Source organism: Pseudorca crassidens, chromosome 5, assembly GCF_039906515.1.
Source record: "Pseudorca crassidens isolate mPseCra1 chromosome 5, mPseCra1.hap1, whole genome shotgun sequence".
NCBI lineage: Eukaryota > Metazoa > Chordata > Mammalia > Artiodactyla > Delphinidae > Pseudorca > Pseudorca crassidens.
In genome coordinates this window covers 67,824,625-67,846,763 of record NC_090300.1, presented here as the reverse complement: position 1 = coordinate 67,846,763, position 22,139 = coordinate 67,824,625, and the positions used below count along the sequence as shown (strand labels likewise).

The following is a 22,139-nucleotide window of genomic DNA, read 5'->3' as shown; positions in this document are numbered from 1 at the left end:
AGGCTGTTTTGATGTACTGAAGAGCAAAAGGAAAATGTAATTATGAGATACCTCTAATGATGAACTGGAAATCTCTAGGATCTGTTTTATAATAATTATCCCTTAGGACTGGTAAAGTAATGATAGCTATCATTTACTAAGGCCTACTATTTTAAGATATCACACCAAATTCTTTATTTATAACTTTTAATTAATCATAACACAACAACTCTATGAGTAGGTGTTACCCCCATTTTACAGATGAGAAAACTGATACTTGGATGACATACCCAAAACTACACAGATAAAAAAGGGCAGAGCAAGTATTTGAATCCAAAGTTCTCAAATTCCAAGTCTCCTAGACTTTACACAAAGTAAGGTTATTCACTCCAAATACACGTTAGAGACTTCCTTGCAGTTTTAAATATAGTTTAGAGAGTTTTAAATATGGTTTTGAGGAAGAAGGTAAAAGAGAATATTGGGAAAAACATATTTCTTACCATGTCTGCTTCATAAGGATTTTGAATCCATCAGGGCAAGTGGAAGGAACTGGAAGGTGTAGGCTATTGCTTCCAACACCCCAAATAATGGCTGAAGAGTCTACATCTTTGTATGGGATCTCTCCTGTCAGCAGCTCCCAAAGCACCACTCCAAAAGACCTACAGTAGCACCGGGAACAAGTATAAAAGACATTTCAGAAAGACTGACTTGTATTTTAGTTATTCATTTATTAATATTCAATCGAATATATACCCAGTTTTAAAATTCTAATATTGTTATAGGAAAAATAGAAACAGCCAGGAAAACTCTGAAAAAGAAAATTAGTGAGGGGGTAACCAACACTATCAGATATTAAGACATACTATAAGGCTTCAATAATTAACACTGGTGATCAACAGTCAGCCAGAATATTGGAATGGAATAGAAATCCAGAAATAGACCCAAAACATATAGGAATTGAGTATATGAGAGAAGTGACATCTCACACCAGTGGGGAAAACTGATTATTCAATAAATGCTGTTGGGAGAATTGGGGAAACAAATTTACACTTCATCTTACATCAAGGTAAATTCTAAATGTATCAAAGATTTAAATGTGAGAAACGAAATCATAAAAATCGTCAAAGAACACATGGAAATTAAAAAAAAAGAATCTTAGAATGTTGAAGTCTTTTCTAGTTAAGAAATCCAGAAGCCATAACACGAGAGACTGATAAATCAAACTGCTTAAAAGAAAATCTTGCTGTGGAAAAAAACTTCCACCATAAGAAAAACAACAAAAGTGAAAAGTACCTATAATTTATATACACAAAAGGATAAAATCCTTAATATATAAAATACTCCTGTAAATTGATAAGAATAAAAGATCAGAAAGCTTAGTAAAGGATTAGAGTAGTTCACAAATAAGAAATTACAAATGGTTCATAAATATATGAAAAAATGTACAACCTTATTTATAATATTAGAAGAGGAATACAAATTAAAACTGCACCTATGACACTTTGTTTACCTATATGGTTGGCAAAAAAATCCCAAAGTTTAACACATTTTATTGCTGAGACTGTAAGAACACTCTTACACATTTCTTTTGGGAACATAAATTGGTATAATCCCTAATAAGGACACTTTGGTAATAATTACCCAAATTACAAATGATCCCACATTTCTACTTTATCTTATTTACTCTAAAATTACATGCAATTTTAACATATGCTATTTTTTTGGTTTTAAGTCTAAAAGTTACTAGTAGCCAATATTAAGAATGGAAGAAAAACAACTATAGGGAAATATTCCGGGGTTTTTGTTTTTGTTTTTTTTTGTTTTTTTTTCTGCCAGGCCACGCAGCATGCAGGATCTTAGTTCCCTGACCAGGGATTGAACCCGTGACCCCCATAGTGGAAGCGTGGAGTCCTAACCACTGGACCGCCAGGGAAGTCCCAAGGGAAATATACTGTTAATAGCAGAGATTTGTAACCTCAGAGGAAAAGTTAATAAAGATTAACTCCCCCTCCAAAAAAATAAAGCCCATCAGGGCTGTTTAATAAAAGGGCAAACAGCCCCATACACCTCAAATAGGTCTAAATCATATAACTGTATCACAAAGTACATCACTGATATACCCAATGATGGTCTCAGTCACCAAGAATAGGTAAACTTTGTTCAACATATTTTATTCAAGAAGGTGAAAATTATGTAGTATATTTCAGAAAGACTTTTATACTAAATGGCTATATAAAGTGAACTATTAGTTTTCCAGAAAGTTCAGCATATTCTCTGGGAGTCCCCCAAACTGATGACTTACTGAATGGATATTCACCCTAATTCCTTCTCCCCCAGACCTTCTTACCAGGTGTGATGATCATGCTGGGTAGTACCTCAGATTATATGAGACTGAAACCAACCAGAAGTGAGTAATACTAAAGAATATTTTGGGAAAGTAGACGTGTTGAAAGAGGAAAGCGCTAACAGGGTGAAAGTGGGAACAGGCTTTCTGGTTGGCACAGATTGCACCACTCACCATATATCGACTTTTTCAGAGACAGGTTCATTCCGTATCACCTCTGGCGCCATCCATGCTACTGTGCCAGCGAAGGACATCTTGGTACTTTTATCACTAAGTTCCTTAGATGTACCAAAATCTGAAATTTTTACTGCATCTGTGTGAGTCACTAAAACACTTTAAAAAGAAATAAAGAAAACATCCAGATCGTTAGTATTAATGAAAATCACGACTAACTGGCAACTGAAGATTTTGTTTGCTGCCTCCTACCTTGCAGAATTCAGCTCTCGAGTTCCAGTACTACTGGGGCATTAGCTACACACCACAAACAGCATCATTCATACTTGTGAGGTAGCATAGCATAGTGGGCTTTCTACATCTGGTTTTATCCTGCCTCCACCACTGCTAACTGTGTGACCTTTGCCAATTACTTAATTCTTCTAAGACAGTTTTCTCATCTGTAAGATGGAGACAATTCAAGTCACAGTATCTTATCCACAATTCAAAAATCTCCAAAAATTCTTTATAAATATTTTTTCATATATATAAAGCAAACTCAACTTATCCCACTTTGTGCGACTGTCAAAGGTTTTGCTGCAGATTTATGAATGTGGCTGATCATAGGATGTGGCCCCAGACTTCGCTGGGGGTGTAAGGTAATGCCCTATGTTACATTTCTGAAATCATCTGACTCCAAGAGCTTTGGATGAGGGATTATGGGTCTGTAATAATGGTCTCATAGGATTTTCATTTGAACTAAATGGGGTAATATATGTAAAGCACCCATCTCCATAAATATTGGTCTTCATCCTTGCTGGTCTCAGACAACTCAACAGGAAAAACACTTCTTTTAAAACACTGATTAAATGATGACCAACTAAAATCATGCATGGCACCATGACACAAGGGATTCATTATTATAAAAGGCTAATAAGTATGCTGGGATTCCATTAATGTTGATAAGGAAAAGCAGGAATAAATTTAAGCTTAGGTAGATTCCACACAAGTCATGTTATACTTGTTACAGTGATCTGGGTTGTGACTTGGGGCAAACTTCTTTTGCTAGCCTTAAAGTGAATAAAATCTAGTACCAGTCAAATCCAGAGAATTAGCATCCACACACACTAGACTGAATTCACTTGAAATAACCTGTTTAGAACTTTAAAATGTAATGAGTTAGGGTTTCAGAGGCTTAATGATATACAGACTTAATTTTAACAAGAAGTCTTAATACTCAAATAGTATCAGAATCGAGGCGGCTAGAAAACAGAAAACTGCTCAATCTATCTCCTTCCTCCTCTATGTGAACCAGGAACTTGACATTTGCCCCTCTCCCCGCCAATGTCAGATGGCTCTCTACCAAACAGTTCATTGCTTATGATTGCTTTAGAATACCTTCATCCATATCTTAACCCTGGTTTTGTACGTGACATATAAAATTTACATAATTTAGGAATTTTGATTTAATCATGTTAGTCTTGGTGAAAATGCATAAGGATTAAAATATCATGGGATATGTGAGATAACTGGAGAATTGCTGGTATCATATACGCTGAAAGTAAAAAAAGGTGATAAGCTCCTAGTAAGAAAAACACTAGAAGCTTCCTCTTCTGCCTCTTTTGTTCTGCTCATTATGGGACCTGTTAGTATGACAAGAGGGAAGAGCCATGGGAGGAGACTAGAAAAGATACAACGTTGGGACTTTCGTGAAGGCTTCTGAGACAAAGTTGGGGTCATACAGCCTAAGGATTTAATGTAGGTAATGAAATCTCTCTTTACAGCAGATTGACCTTTGTCTTCTCAGTGTCAGCTTGGAACCCAAAGAGGCCAAGGCTGCTGGAGGTTCGGGATGGTACTGATAGCAGAGGGAAAGACTTACTAGATAACAAACTTATTGCTCTAATTTTTATTTTTTAAAAAGATTTATTTTATTTATTTATTTTAGGCTGCATCAGGTCTTAGTTGCAGCACTTGGATCTTCATTGAGGCACGTGGGATCTTTCGTTGCGGTGCGTGGGTATCTCTCTAGTTGTGGAGTCTGGGTTTTCTCCCTCTAGCTGTGGCACGCAGGCTCCAGGGCACGTGGGCTCTAGTTTGCGGCACGCAGGCTCTCTAGTTGAGGTGCACGAGCTCAGTAGTTGTGGTGCGCGGGCTCAGTTGCCCTGCGGTGTGTGGGATCTTATTTCCCTGACCAAGGATCGAACCCACGTCCCTTGCATTGTAAGGCGGATTCTTTACCACTGGACCACCAAGGAAGTGCCTGCTCTAATTTTTAAATGACAAGAGTTAAAGAGAGTAGCATGTGATTTACATATCCTAAAATTTCCTGAATTCTTCCTCTAAAATTAATTCTTCTTCTTTTTTTTTTTTTTTGGCCGCTCTGCCTGGCTTGCAGGATCTTAGCTCCCTGACCAGGGATTGAACCGGGGCAGTCACTGGACTGCCAGGGAATTTCCTAAAATTAATTCTTAAAGAGAACAAAGTGGTTAAGAAGGAGGCCATTCAAAGAGGTCTTTGGGGGCTTCCCTAGTGGCGCAGTGGTTGAGAGTCCGCCTGCAGATGCAGGGTACACGGGTTCGTGCCCCGGTCCGGGAAGATCCCACATGCAGCGGAGCAGCTGGGCCTGTAAGCCATGGCCGCTGAGCCTGCGTGTCCGGAGCCTGTGCTCTGCAATGGGAGAGGTCACAACAGTGAGAGGCCCGCGTACCGAAAAGAGGTCTTCGGCAAGTATTTTGTGTACTTCATGTGTATGCAGTGGATGGCAAAAGCAACAGATTGTGTGAAAAATGTGAACAGAAGGAATGAACACTGTAATAAAGTTTATTTGCAAGTAAAGCAAGGAGAAGGTTGTTCAGTGAGCTAACGACTATAATAAACATTGTTGAGAACTATGGTGATAAATAAGAGCTGCTTTGAAGTTGATAATCAAGGACAGATTTGTATCTTCCATGGAGAAGAGGCAGGATTAATTGTGAATCCCTCATCTTCACATGATGAGGGAGAATGCAGTGGTCTGTGGGCTAAGTTCTGGGTTCAAGTCCTAGCTCCATGACTTTGGGCTCTGAGTTCTAGATTTTCTTATATAAAATGATAAAATGATATATGTTACATCTATTCCATACATTTTTGCTAAGATCAAAGCAGATGTGATCATGGATATTTTAAAATGTTGTAAACCATGAAAGCACTATGCAAATATGTTTTTGGATAAAGATTAATTCTTCTCTGCTTCTCTAAACAAAAATGTGGTGGGAAATAATGAAAATAATGTTTAAAAATAGGAGCTACACTGAAATATACCATTTAATCAATTCCTTTCCTTCCTTCATGCATTTTGGGGAACTGAATAAACATTCCTTTTGAAGTGGTTATTGGTAGCCAAAGAATCACTTTGAAAACAGGTTACTAAAAACAGCTCTGCTTTTCTTTTCTTTTCTTTCTTTTTTTTTTTAAAGGTTTTTTTTTTATTATGTGTAACACAGACAAAGTTATTTAAGTCAATACATTTTTATGGAATTTCACACATTCTGATTCTTTCCACTGCCAATCACCTTAGTTCCTCCAAACTCATAATCTTCAAGATAAAATAGCCCTTTCAAAAAGAAGTTATCATGTGAGTCAGCCCACAATTCTTTTAGTTAGGCTTCTTTGATCTCCAATGAAATATGGACACACTTCAAAATTCCCCACCTGTAATCTTTGGGATCCAATTTCCTCAAGCGATTTACTTTAGGACCATGTTTAGGGTCAGGAGATGGATCTGCCTGGTTCTGAATTTGACACCCTCTAAAAATGTATTAGGTTCAAATCATATTCACTCCTAAGCCATCACACCCTAGAACAATACAGATCATTGGGATATGCCAATCTGCTTCTCTTAAATAACCAATTTATATTATTTAATGGGCACTGTGAACCTCGTTACCTTGTTTCCTTCTTTGCTTAGACTCTAGGAAGCTCAAAGCGAAATTCATAAGCCACCTCTAACAACTGTACAGAATCTTATGGCATACATTTTGTGAAGAAGCTTTAGTTAATGTTTTTATTTTCTCTTTGCCTCTGTTTCTTATCCATTTTTATCCTGTTGTATATATTTCTGAAACTCAGTTTTTAAAAAATTGGTTTTCTGGGGGGAACACACTGGGAAAACAACAAGTCAAGCCTTCCAATGGGAAAGTCTGGCATTAATTATCTGAGATGATGGAAAGTGAATACTTTAGTTAATATATTTTGTTTCATAGTTGTACAATTAAAAGGCAACAAAAAGGGAAAACTACTGTCAGGTGCCTGGACATATCTGCCATATAGGTAAGTAGGTTAACAATAATCCCCCAAACATGCAAATAGAGTTATCCACTGTGCTAATTTAAACTGAACTGAAAATATGATGTCCAAAAGCTTCAACTATGGTTGATAAAATTCCATATTTCAAAACAATAAAACAAAATGGCTGAAAAATTAGTTCCAGAACTCACTTAGGTGATTTGAGATCACGATGAATAATTTTATGGAGGTGTAAATAATTCATTCCACTTGCAATTCCTGTGGACCAATCTACTAGCAATCGAGGTGTGATCTTCCTGCCAGCTCGCAAAACCTCATAAAGTTGTCCATGGGCACAGTATTCCATGATGATACAGTAACATGGGGCCTGAGTACAAACACCCCTTTCAAGAAAACACAGACATGTACATGAGTACACACATCCATATAAACATATATGTATACATATTTATATTTTAAGAATATTTAATAAATTTAATAATTAAGACCAATTCTCTGTCCACATTATTTTAAAAATGCATATAATCTTTCCTGACCCTTAAATTACCATTTAAGTCCCTCTAGTCTACATGTTTCTTCGTTATGTGCATAGACAATTTTAGTTTGTTTTGTTCACTTTAGATATCTATATGCTATGCTATATCGGTGCTTTTTCCGGGGGACCATTCCATTCTAGGACAAAGAGCACCTTTCTCTGATACTTGTGTAGCCTGGATATTTTAGATTGTTAAGAATAATTTAAATATCTTCCTTTAAAAATTAAATGGAAAGTTTTATATATAGTGTACAGAGAGAATTCAAATAAAATATTGCTATTTTTACTATTTGTTGAATTTCAAATTACTCAAATTTAAGATAACTAGACTGAGGACCAAAAGAATCAATTTTCTATGTTATAGAGTAGCTGAAAAACATTTCTGTTTAGAACAAAAATAATGTTACACAATGTATTATACACCTATGCAGCCTCTATTTTCATCAATTCCTACATCTTCTATGAAGCCTTTCCTGATTATTCCAGTCTAAAAAAAAATCTTTCTCTTCTCTAATTTCTTATGCTACATATTTGTTTTTTATATGCAATTTTTCTCTCCCTATACAGATTATCGGTTCCTTAAAGGAAAAGGTCTTCAAGTACTTTTCTTTCTACCACATAGCTTAGAAGTTCACAGCAAGTCCTTGACAAATATTGTTTAACTTCACCTGCACGTTCTTTGCTGATAAAGCCTTTGCGCAAACAAGTACAGAGGCAAGGGGTAGGAGGAAGGGTACTAACACGAAAGAACATCCTCTATTTGTCAGGCATGTTTACATGTTAGTTAGTTGTCGTATTTAATCTGCCTCAAACCATTGTACGATAGATATTATCTTTTCCATTTCTACAGGTAAAGCTCAGCGAGGAAAACTGACTTGTCCTAGGATCATACAACTAATACATGACAGAGCTGGGATTCGAATCCAGTCTGTCTACTTCAAAGCCCATGCTTTTTCCACTTACTATGCTACACTGCCTCCCTTCCAGCTTTTAAAAGTTTGTATAGACAAGCATATTGGGGATGCCTATATTAATACTGTTATCCTATAAAAGTGGGAAAATCATATTAGGTCTACTTCACAGTTTTGTTCTGAGAATCAGAAAAGAGAAGAAAAATTACCATGAGCAATTCTCTGTGTCTTATTTCTTAATGATACGTATGCCTTCCTCCAAAGGAATATCGTTATTCTACCTACAAGACTCCCAGCTAAAGTCCTCAGCCAGCTACCAATTCATGTCCTATCTCTTAGGCTGCCATAAGTGCTGAAAGAATTTAGAGGTTGTGACTTGTGATCATGTGAAAGTCTTATAACAACGGCAGATTATGAATAAGTATAATTAGTTTTTATTTTCCCTGCTTTGATGTGCCTGTCAAATGCCGCAAAGCTATTTCTATTACTCTCCTATCATTTTCTAAGCTCCCCAGAATTCTCATCTTGATTTTTAAAGAAAAAATTTTTTAAGTTTCTATTACTTGACTTTCAGGAAACCTCAGTGGAGCACAAGTATACAGCAACAGACAATTTAATTTTTACTACAGAGAAATAATGAATAAGGGCAGAAATAGTGTAATGTGCTTAAGAATATCAAAACAAATATTTATTTGAAACTACTCAGCATCTTACTCAAGTATGTTTTAACTTGTCAGACAAATATTGACATAAAGAGCCTAACAGCGATATGTTATACACTTTTCGTCTTTCTTGACTGACAAATGAGAAGCAATCATTCCATCAGCCCTGTACTATGACAAGACTTCTTAGTAGCTATAAATAACAGCTCTATAATCACTTCTAATTGCTACCTTTTCTTCCCTTTGGCACTCAATTCCATTAGGAACAGGCAGGTTGGGTTTTCTTAAAAGATTGCTTAAAAATTGGAAGAAAAAGAGAATATAGTATTCCTTTCTTGCACTTCCCTTCTGTACATGGTTCTTACTAACTTCAAAAGAAGCTGAAAGCACAGAAATCAGTATCCAGAGAGATGTACTAAAATCTAATCATGCCTTCATATCTTCCAGACGGTTCTGAATGATTCATTGGCTAAGCAACACATGGCACAGATGGCTGCAAACATAACACTGCACAATGCCTCAAGAGCATGGTGTAATGGGCCAGGGACACAGTCTCACTATTGTTTTCCATGTAGAGGTAAAGACAATTCAAGCATCTTCAGCCTAAAGAGTTGGACACCAACAGAGCAATACTTATCCATAATGCTGAAAACTCTATATGCAGGTAGGAGGGTCAGAGGGTAAAGCGGGGAAAAGACTCAGAGGAAAAAGGAAGAAACAAAAGAAAGGAAGGAAAAATCAAGCTTCTCGCACTCATCCTCTGAGGACACATTTCTACCTTCAGTAACCCACGACCTCTTGCTAGAAAGCCCTCTTACCTGAGACTCATAGCCTAGTTCACTTTGGGAGGCCAAAAAGCCATGCTCATCTATAGAACATTCAGTGTCTCAAACCTAGCATACCAGTGATTTAAGCTTAAAGTTTAGTTAAATAAAAGGCTCTTCCTTCCATTTATGAGGGTAACCGCACTGCAATGATGATCCTCTCAGTGAAGTAAAATGAATGAAAGTGAGCCTCTGACAGACTTGTCTGCTTAAAAATAATCCTCCTATTGTCTTGAGAAACTTATCATCTTGGGAAGGATTATAATTGGTCTCGATAGCATTTTGTTTTAGTTTCACATCCTCCTGGCCCTCCTAAGGCAACCAATAATAGAATCACTACAGCAACTGAAATTCTCTCCCATGTCCTCTCCAGGGATGTTCCTTCCACAAGGAAATGAATCCAAGGACTTCATTTAGTATCCCAGTTGAATGCTTCTCTTCTTTTCACACTTCTTTCCCTTTCCAAAGTAAGGGGTCTTCTTTGGGAATCAAAACTCAACCTCAATACACATTTAAACCCATTCTACAAAACTTGTACCCATGATTTCTATTCCTTACTTTGGGGATATATTTCCAATTAGAAATTATTGCATGACATGTTTAGCTTTATAATGAGAGTTTTATTGAGGAAAGGATTCCTCTTGGGGGCTGGAGGAAGTCCCTCCTAGGTTAGGAAAGGGGAATTTGTAAGTTATTCTACTTTTAGCTATAGGCTTATTGGTCATACTATTTTCCAGAATTGAAATATATATAATATAAAAATATACCAAGAAGCTCTAATTTCTAATCTCTCTTCCTTCCTAAAGGCTTTCTTTCCTGTTCTTCACCTTTCTTCCTCTTAAGCCACTCATTATTCATTTGTTCAAGCCTAGGGCAAAATTTCAAGGCTGGGAAGAGAAGGAACTCAAGGGAAGAGTACAGGGAGAAGAGATTATACATATTCAGAGCTCAGCACTGCCAAGTTTGGTGCCTTCTACAAATTTACCTCTGAATCTTTCTATTTTGCTAGGGATCCCTGTCAATATTATGAAAATAAGGGACTAAACTAGAAAGATATATTCACATACTCTTGAAAACAACCACTTTGTGAAATAAATATAGCATTTAACTTACTATCATCACTAATTCTACTATTATTAGATTTAGAAAGCTGAGTGTTTGGCATTCCTTGAAAATGGATCTGGCAAAACTTGAGGCAGGGAGAAATACTCTGAAGGTACCTGTTATTACAAGTTAATATTTAAGAACGGACACTAATAGAAACTAGTAAGAAAATACATCTCTATTTACAAGGAACTAATTGTTCTCTGATCACTTCACATGTTAGCTTTGTTTTCTTAACTGAATTTTAGGATGTTCAGGTTATCTTGAAGTAGCCTCTGTTGTCCTACTGATAATGACATTGATTCAGCAGATCTGACTGCTTGGCAGGAATCTACCTTCTCCCTCTGTCCCACATACATCCCTTCCAAGAAGTGTGTGCTCTGGCAAAAAGAACTATTAGACTATAAAATCCTTAAAGACATGATTCTAATATAATAGTTCTTTGGTACCCTCCCAAAGCACCTAGCACAGTGCTAAGTCTGTAGAGTGTTCTTAACATGTCTTTCAAAGCAGGAACTTAAATGTATATACTGGGGGAAAGAAAATCTCTCTATTTCTTTAAAAAAAAAAAAAAAAGCCTTGACCTACTTGAAAGCGATGATGTTAGGATGCTTCAACTTCCTCAAATGCTTGATATCCGTCTCATTCTGCTCTCTCACTTTCTTGATGGCCACCTCCTCCGCTCGGAACTTGCCCAAGAAGACAGCTCCCTGGGCTCCACTACCCAGCCACTGCAGCTCTGAGATCTCCTCAAATGGCACTTCCCAAGTATCTAGGCACACAAGTGAGAAACAAGCTTAAAGAGATCTCAATGGCCCCTTGTAGAATGCTCAGGGGCCATTCTACAAGGCCACTCTGAAGGGACCAACTTCACCATCACCCAAAATGACCTCTATCCTTTGTCTCTCACCCGGTAACTCTCCAAAAGATATAACCTTTCTATGGGTCTTGATACCATAGATAAGATATTCACATGTATTAGTTTGTATCAATTTTTAACCAGTGAAATTCAGCAGATCAGAGATCTCCAATATAATCACCTCTGAACAAAACACATCCTGACACTCCCACAGCCCCACCTCCTCACTTGAAGCTTGCATGTTCAGTCAATTCACCTATCTGTCTCTACATCACCATCCCTACCCCATCACCCATTATGTGTTGCTTTATTCCTCTTTGAATTTCTAGTGCAGGTTCTCAATTAATACTTGCTGAATGAATTTTCAGTGATACTCTCCTAAAGATCTAATGATGTATAATAGTTAAATTAGTATATACCTTTTATTTAGCACTTACTATACGCCAGACACTAGCATAATGCTTTAGATCTGTCATGTGTTTAATTCTTACAACAATCCTATAAGTCTGGCCTTATTACGGTTATTTAAAAATGAGAAAACTAAGCCATAGGGTAACCATGCCTTAAGTAACTTAATCAAGGTCACATAATTGGTAAGTGGCAAAACAGGGCCCAGGACTCCAGAACTGGCTTGAATTCAGGGACAGTGTTTTCTCTACTATACCACATTATCTCTCATGAAGTATTTGAGAGAGAGGGTCATTAGTCATAATATATTTACTCATATAGATGCAGTATTTTCAAGTTTCTGTTTTTCTTAAAGTTTAATTTCTTTCTGCACCAAAAATATAACAGGGGTCATTTCTAAGTGGTGGCATTATTGATGATTCATGTTATGTTGTTTATCCTTTTCTGTATTAAAAATTTTAAACCATAAGCCTATAGTACTTTTATTTTTAATTGAAGTATAGTTGATTTACAATATTGTGTTAGTTTCAGCCTATATTACATTTAAAATGAATAAAATGCTATTTAAAATAGATCAAAAATTCAATCAATATGTGCTTTAATCTCATGCAACTTAAAAAGACGACTATAATCCATTGATTATCCTTTTTGCCAGTGCATTATCACTGCACTGGTCAGAAATGAACATCAAAGAGCTAAGAGCCCCACAGAGTGAGGAGAAGATGATGACAATGCTAAAGGTTATGAGAGATTCTTGTCAGATCACCAATCGCTTAAAGGCCACTGTTTGCAGAACACTGAACAAAGTAGTGTTGAATCAGCTTTGAAGATATTCTGGTCTTGAAAGCAAATCAACTCACTACTACATCAATGAAGCAAGCGCAGAAAGAGTAGAAGGGAACTACATTTCCCTCTTTTCTAATTTTCTCTAACAGAAAAGAAATTCTGTAGATGCTTAATAAAATGTGGTTTCTCATTACAAAGGTTAAAACATGACCTTTAAAATATAAATACATAGAGCAGAAAAAATTATAGTGAGGGTGATTAAAAGCATCGGCACTTGTCCCATTCTTCTGGTATGAGCAGTATTAAAGGTTTCTGCTCTACTGAAATTGAATAGATGCTATACAAAAACAATCTCTCTACAATACAAATAGCTCACAAATATGAAATCACCAAAGAAACAAGTTTGGGTGGAAACAATAAGTTACAGACGACTGCTTTTAGTATCTTTACAGCGTCTAATGACTTTCATCCCTATAGGCTTTTCATGTGGCACCCATAGGACACAGGTATTGATGGCACACTTAGTTTTATTCATTAGGGGTCTAGTGAAGAACTAAACACAGTGTCATTTTGACCATTCTGGGGGCTGAATAAAGTACTAACACTGGATTCTGAGCAAGAACATAACTGGGCAATATTTCTCCAAATAACTCTATAAAAGCCCAAGTTACCCTAATTTTTAATACATAATTACTAAAATTAGACAGTCTTTCGCTGTCTTTTTTCCTATTTATGCAATCTTTATTTACTGTTAAGTACTAGAAAACATTAGAAAATACTAGAAAAAGCAGAAAAGCACATATTTTATCTGAAATCCCAGCACATATTGTTTTCATCTTCTTTTAGTCTTTGTTTATATGTATACAGCTATGTCAGAGTTGTATGTGATGTATAATTTTTTCTACTTTTTTCATATATTATGTATTCCCCATGTACTTACAGTTTTTATTATAAGCTTAATAGTTACTTACTGTACCCTCTTACCTTTTTTTGTACTTGTTTCCACTTTTTTGTTTGCTAAGTTAAATTTGATACTTTTTTCTTTCTTTATATTACTTCCTCACGTTCAATCCTGAGATTAAAGAGTATAGTTTCCTGGTTCTTGGTATACATTCCAAGTTGCTATCCAAAAGGATTTTTCTAGTTTTTGCTGACAGTAGCAAAGTATGAGCAAGTCTCTTTTACTACAACTTTGCCAGCAATGTATGTTGCCGATTATTTTTTGGTGCTAATTTAGTTAGGTATAAAATAGTGTTTTATAAGTTCGCACTATTTTAATTGCCAGTGATATAGGATATTTTCTCAACATTTGTTTAATACATCTTCTTTGTATGAATTATCAAATTTATCCCTTGTCCATTTATTTATTAGGGTCTTGCAGTTCTCATAAGCTCAAAGGAGCTTTCTATTTCTTTGATACATACGAAGAGGCTTTTTACAAAAGCATTTTTCTTTTAATTTTATTATGTTTTGAACAAAATATTTTTATAGCTGCTTGTCATCTGCTTTGCAGTTTCTTCTACTGCCTAATCTATCTTCTAAGAGTGATCTATAGTTGATTTTTAAAAAGTTTAACCTTTACATCTGAAGTTTATTTTGTTGTATGGTATGAGAACTGATGCAAATTAATTTTTTTCATAGTGTTATTTAGTGATTCAAAAAACAATTTGTTAAATAATCCTTTCTTTTTACTTTTTTTTTTTTTTTTTTCCGGTACGCGGGCCTCTCACTGTTGTGGCCTCTCCCGTTGCGGAGCACAGGCTCCGGACGTGCAGGCTCAGTGGCCATGGCTCACGGGCCCAGTCACTCCAAGGCATGTGGGATCCTCCCCGACCAGGGCACAAACCCGCGTCCCCTGCTTCGGCAGGCAAACTCTCAACCACTGCACCACCAGGGAATCCCTTTACATAATTTTATAATGTTTATATTGTAATTTACTATATATTTTATAAATAATTCCTATTATTTAGTATTTTTATAAAATGAGAAATAAATGAAGTATTAAAATACAAATGATAGGAGGGAGGGACAAGATAGGGGTAGGGGATTAAGAGGCACAAACTACTATGTATAAAATAAATAAGCTACCAGGATATATTGTATGGCACAAGGAATGTAGCCAATATTATATAATAACATTTTTTTATTCTTCTTTTTTTTAAAGATTTTTTTTTTGATGTGGACCATTTTTAAAGTCTTTATGGAATTTGTTACAATATTGCTTCTGTTTTATGTTTTGTTTTTTTGGCCACGAGGCATGTGGGATCTTAGTTCTCCGACCAGGGATTGAACCCGCACCCCCTGCATTGGAGGGTGAAGTCTTAACCACTGGACCGCCAGGGAAGTCCCTATAATAACTTTAAATGGAGTATAATCTATAAAAATATTAAATCACTATGTTGTACACCTGAAATTAATATAATATTGTAAATCAACTATACTTCAATTAAAAAATAAATAAAATAGGGCTTCCCTGGTGGCTCAGCGGTTGAGAGTCCGCCTGCCGATGCAGGGGACGCGGGTTCGTGCCCCAGTCCGGGAAGATCCCACATGCCGCGGAGCAACTAAGCCCGTGAGCCATGGCCGCTGAGCCTGTGCATCCGGAGCCTGTGCTCTGCAATGGGAAAGGCCACAACAGTGAGAGGCCCGTGTACCTCAAAATAATAATAATAATAAAAATATAAATAAAATAAAATACAAATGATAAATATATTTGGCACTCAAATACCAAAGGTTGATATTATAATAAATAACAAAAATTTCCTTGACCAACAGTAGCTCACGCCTGTGTTAATTCATCTATGTTCAACCAAATCTTAATTGTCCATGGAAAAATAAAGGGGCCGGCATTGGTAATTCAAGAACACAGAGTGTAAAGTAATACTTCAACCACCTTTCCATCAATTTTTTTTACTAGAACTGACTACCAGAAATAAAATTGATTCATGTGATTTAGTCCTCTCTGTCCAGTTCCAATATCCTGATCGATATCTAGTAGGGAGTCAAGGAACAAGAAAATGGCAGCAAAAAGAACGTTAGCAACAAGGCTATACAAATTGGGGGCCTAGATCACTGAGGAACAAGATAACAAACCTTATAATGATGGAAACTGGCTGTGCTCCCTCCAGGGTTAGTCCCAGACTTTCTGCTGCTTTTACAGCTGTCCCATTGGTACTCTTCCCCAGCTTTTATCTTCTCTCTGATTCATCACTATGACTACTATCTTAATTCCAATATCCACCATGATCCCTAGGACTGAGAAAAAGCCACATGCCCACTCACTTTAACACATAAGTTCTCCTTTGTTTATTCAGACAAGTCTATGACAATACTTGCTTTGAGACTGGGAACTATTTGGCAATAAAAGATTTCACATATTACCTTATGCTTCACTACCAACATACTAAATGGGAGATGAAGATATCATTAAAAAAAATTTAATCAAGTGAAATTTCCTCATAATACCAAATGCAGGGACACATCTGTTATATGTACTATCCTTTGGTTGACTGTAATCCAGGATTAAAGATTAGCTCCATGATCCCAGAGCTGACAAGAAAAAAACGACACTTAGTTTCAGGCTAGTGAATCTCTTCTACAGCCCACAGCAACACCTGCTCACGGTAGGATATCCTGCATTTGCTGAAGAGCTGGGCAGCTGCCGTACCCTTGTAAGCTTAAACTGACCAAGGATGTGTCTTACTTGCTCCTGAAATAAGCCTTTCTGAAGGTCACATAATCAATCGGAACACAGATTAAATACAAGGTTACAGAACAATAAAGAATTTTAAAGGCTTCTTTTAACAGACATAGGATGTGTCTGTTAGTCTTCTTTATGAGTCTGAACCTCAATGCTGCGTTTGGATCCTGAGACCTCCAAATTGCCACCAAAATAATTATTAGACTGGACAAGTTAAGACCCCCAAAACCAAATGAGTTTATCACATAAGCAGATATTAGTAAGTTTTGTGTCTAAGCAGAGAAGAAGGAACTTCTAAAAAATAATAAATTAAGGGTGGGTGGTTATGGGATGACAAGTGATTTTTATTTTCCTCTTTGGATTTGTCTTTATTCCCAATTTTTAAAATAATAAAACTGTTTAACATAGGAGTCCCCAACCGCTGTGTGACAAGGAACAACTCTTTAATTTCCCTGAAACCTTAAGATCATAGAGAGAAAAAGAGGATAGAATGTGCAGGGTACGGAGAGAAAACAGACAGACAAAACCTAGGGATTGAGAAAGAATGCTGTGGTTGACAAATCCTGGAAAGTATACCTGGAATAGACAGATTTACAGGAAAATCCCAATATACTTATGGAGAAGGGGTATAGATGGGGAGTCTGGTATTGGTTTAAGAGAAAGTATTTCAGAGTCAATTAAAAAAAAATTGAAGTATAGCTGATTTACAATGTTTTGTTGATTTCTGCTGTACAGCAAAGTGATTCAGTTATACATATATATATATATACAATCTTTTTCATATTCTTTTCCATTATGGTTTATCCCAGGATATTGAATATAATTCCCTGTGCTATATAGTAGGACGGTGTTGTTTATCCATTCTATATGTCATAGTTTGCATCTACTAACCCCTAACTCCTAGTCCATCCCTCCCCCATACCCCCTCCCCCTTGGCAACCACAAGTCTGTTCTCTATGTCTGTGAGTCTGTTTTTGTCTCGTAAATAGGTTCATCTGTGCCATAGTTTAGGTTCCACATAAAGGTGATATCATATGGTATTTGTCTTTCTCTTTTTTACCTTTTTTTTTTTTTTTTGCGGCACACGGGCCTCTCACTGCTGCGGTCTCCTCCGTTGCGGAGCACAGGCTCCGGACACGCAGGCCCAGCGGCCATGGCTCACGGGCCCAGCCGCTCAGCGGCATGTGGGATCATCCCGGACCGGGGCACGAACCTGCAACCTCTGCATTGGCAGGCGGACTCTCAACCACTGTACCACCAGGGAAGCCCCTGTCTTTCTCTTTTTGACTTACTTCACTTACTATGATAATTTCTAGTTGCATCCATGTTGCTGCAAATGGCATTATTTCATTCTGTTTTATGGCTGAGTAGTATTCCATTATATATGTACCACATCTTCTTTATCCATTCTTCTGTTAGTGGACACTTAGGTTGTTTCCATGTCTTGGCTACTGTGAATAGTACCGCTATGAACATAGGGGTGCATGTATCTTTTTGAATTATAGTTTTGTCTGCATATATACCCAGGAGTAGGATTGCTGGGTCATATGGTAATTCTATTTTTAGTTTTTTGAGGAACCTCCATACTGTTTTCCACAGTGGTTGCACCAACTTACATTCCCACCAACAGTGCAGGAGGGTTCCCTTTTCTCCACACCCTCCCCAGCATTTGTTATTGGTAGACTTTTTGATGATAGCCATTCTGAATGGTGTGAGGTGGTACCTCATTGTAGTTCTGATTTGCATTTCTAAAAGAAAGTATTTCACATCAATAGATGAGTGGAGAAAGACAATGTGGTATATATATATCTACACACACACACACACACACACACAAACACACACACACACACACACACTGGAATACTACTCAGCCATAAAAGAGAATGAAATTTTGCCATCTGCAGCAACATGGATGGACTTGGAGGGCATTATGCTAAGTGAAAGAAGTCAGACAGAGAAAGACAAATACTGTATGATGTCACTTATATGTGGAATCTAAAAAATACAACAAACTAGTGAATATTAAAAAAAGAGAAGCAGACTCACAGATAAGAATAAACTAGTGGTTACTAGTGGGGAGAGGGGGAAGGGGCAATATAGGGGTGGGGGAGTGGGAGGTAGAAACTACTGGCTGTAAGACAGGCCACAAGGATGTATTGTACAACACGGGGAAGATAGCTAACATTTTGTAATAACTGTAAATGGAGTGTAAAAATTGTGTTAAAAAATAAAATAAAATAATACCTTAAAATAAAATATCAAAAAAAGAAAAAGTATTTCAGAAATAGAAAAAATTGAATGCATGGAAAAAGTGGCTAATAGCAACTAATGTCACCTGGTAGTTGTGGAAAAGCTGTCAACAGTCTTGACTAAAATATATGAATACATTTTTAAGGGAGGGCTACAGAATCCAATATTCAGTTATAAAATAAATAAAACAGAATATCATTTCTGGTCCATATTATTCCTTTATAAAATTTCTTGATGAAAGAACTCATAACAACTGATCATTTACATAAGGCTGCAAAGATATGTATCAAACGCTTTAAAGCAAAAAATCCTTTGAACCCAGCATTCCTCTTTTAATAATTTATCCTAAGGAGTAATCAAGATATGTGCGAAAATTAAGGAATGGACATGTTCACTGCAGTGTGGCTTATAATCACTGAAAATAGTAAACAAATTGTTAAGCAATAGAAGATTGCACTAGAAGTTATCAATGAATTTGGTAAAGTTGCAGGATACAAAATTAATATACAGAAATATGTTAATTTCTATACACTAACAACTAACAATCAGAAAAGGAAATTAAGAAAATAATCCCACTTACAATTGCGTCAAAATGAATAAAATAGTAGGAATAAATCTAAGGAGGTAAAGGACCTGTACTCTGAAAACTATAAGACACTGATGAAAGAAATTGAGGACAACACAAACAGATGGAAAGATATACCATGTTCATGGACTGGAAGAATTAATATTGTTAAAATGACCATACTACCCAAGGCAATCTAGGAATTCAATGCAATCCCTGTCAAAATACCCATGGCATTCTTCATAAAAGTAGAACAAATAATTCTAAAATTTGTATGGAAACACAAAATACCCCAAATAGCCAAAACTATCTTGAGAAAGAAGAACAAAGCTGGAGGTATCATGCTCCCTGATTTCAAACTATACTGCAAAGCTACAGTAATCAAAGCAGTATGGTTCTGGCACATAGATCAATGGAACAGAATAGAGAGCCCAGAAATGAAACCATAATTACATGGGCAATTAATCTATGACAAAGAAGGCAAGAATATACAATGGGGAAAAGACAGCCTCTTCAATAAATGGTGTTGGGAAAACTGGACAGCTACATGCAAAAGAATCAAACTGGACTACACCATATACAAAAATAAATTCAAAATGGATTAAAGTCTTAAATGTAAGACCTGAAACCATAAAACTTCTGGAAGAAAAAATAGGCAGTATGGTCTTTGACATCAGTCTTAGCAATATTTTTTGGATATGTCTCCTCAGGCAAGGGCAACAAAAGCAAAAATAAACAAATGGGACTACATCAAACTAAAAAGCTTTTGCACAGTGAAGGAAACTATCAATGAAATGAAAAGGCAGCTTACTGAATGGGAGATGATATTTATAAATGCTATATCTGATAAGGGGTTAATATCCAAAATATACAAATAACTCATATAGCTCAACATCAAACAAACAACCTGATTAAAAAATGGGTAGGGCTTCCCTGGTGGCGCAGTGGTTGACAGTCCGCCTGCCGATGCAGGGGACATGGGTTCGTGCCCCAGTCCGGGAAGATCCCACATGCCGCAGAGCGGCTGCGCCCATGAGCCATGGCCACTGAGCCTGCATGTCTGGAGCCTGTGCTCTGCAATGGGAGAGGCCACAACAGTGAGAGGCCTGCATACAGCAAAAAAAAAAAAAAAAAAAAAAAAAAAAATGGATAGAGGATCTGAACAGACGTTTATCTAAAGAAGACATACAAATGGCTCTCAGGTACATGAAAAGATGTTCCATATCACTAATTATTAGGAAAATGCAAATGAAAACCACAGTGAGATATCACTTCACACCTGCTAGAATGGCTATTATCAAAAAAACAACAAATAACAAGTGTTGGCCAGGATGTAGGTAAACAGGAACCCTTGGGTACTGGTGATGGGAACCCAAATTGGTGCAGCCGCTATGGAAAACAGTATGGAGATACCACAAAAAACTAAAAATAGACCTATATATAGGACTACCACATGACTCAGCAACTCCACTCCTGGGTATTTATCTAAAGAAAACAAAAACACTCTTTAGAGACCTAAATGTAAGACCAGATACTATGAAACTCCTAGAGGAAAATATGCAGAACACTCTTTGACATAAACTGCAGCAATATTTTTTTTGGATCTGTCTCCTAAAGGAAAGGAAATGAAAACAAAAATAAACAAGTGGGACCTAATTAAACTTAAAAGATTTCACACAGCAAAGGAAATCACTGACAAGACAAAAAGATAACCCACTGAATGGGAGAAAATATTTGCAAATGATATGGCTGATAAGGGATTAATATCCAACATATATAAAGAGCTCATACAACACAACATCAAAAAAACAAACCAGATTAAAAAATGGGGAGAAGAACTAAACAGACATTTTTCCAAAGAGGAAAAGAAAATGGCCAACAGGCATACGAAAAGATGCTCAACATCAGTAATCATCAGGGAAATGAAAATCAAAGCCACAATGAGATATCACCTCACACCTGTCAGAAGGAATGGCTATCATCAAAAAGAACACAACAAGTGTCGGTGAGGATGTGAAAAAAGGGAACCCTTGTTCACTGTTAGTGGGAATGTAAACTGGTGCAGCCACTGTGGAAAACAGTATGGAGGTGTCTCAAAAAACTAAAAATAGAACTACCATATGACTCAGCAATTCCACTCCTGTGTATATATCAGAAAAAACCAAAAACACTAATTTGAAAAGATACATGTACCCCAATGTTCATAGCAGCATTATTTACAATTGCCAAGATATGGAAACAACCTAAGTGTCCATCAACAGATGAGTGGACAAGATTGGATACACAGACACACAGACACACACACAGACACACACATAGACACACACACAGACACACACACACACACACACACACACACACACACAATGGAATACTACTCAGCCATAAAAAAGAACGAAATTTTGCCATTTGCGGCAAATGGATGGATATGGAGGGCATTATGCTAGTAAAATAAGTTAGAGAAAGACAAATACTGTAGAATATCACTTATATGTGGAATCTAAAAAATATAACAAACTAGTGAATGTAACAAAAAAGCAGACTCACAGATATAGAGAACAAACCAGTGGTTACCAGTGGGGAGGGAGGGAGGGGTGGGAGAATGGGAGGTACAAACTACTCAGTGTAAGATAGGCTCAAGGATGTAATGTACAACATGGGGAATATGACCAAAATTCTCTAATAACTGTAAATGGAAAGCAATCTTTAAAAATTGTATAAAAAATAAAAAATTTAAAAAAACCAAAAAAAACCCCACTCTTTAGAAAA

At 36.6% G+C, this 22,139-nt stretch overlaps 1 protein-coding gene across 1 annotated transcript in view; it reads right to left on the bottom strand.

Annotated features, from left to right (window-relative positions):
* Window positions 1–22,139, bottom strand: part of MAP3K13 (mitogen-activated protein kinase kinase kinase 13) — a 102,244-nt gene that overhangs the window by 31,904 nt on the left and 48,201 nt on the right. Inside the window, exons 3-6 of the mRNA XM_067738321.1 lie at window positions 11,388–11,571; window positions 6,955–7,146; window positions 2,498–2,656; window positions 480–638 (exon numbers count right to left, since the gene is read on the bottom strand). Of these exons, the coding sequence (XP_067594422.1) occupies window positions 480–638; window positions 2,498–2,656; window positions 6,955–7,146; window positions 11,388–11,571 (694 nt within the window). The remainder of the gene's footprint in view (window positions 1–479; window positions 639–2,497; window positions 2,657–6,954; window positions 7,147–11,387; window positions 11,572–22,139) is intronic.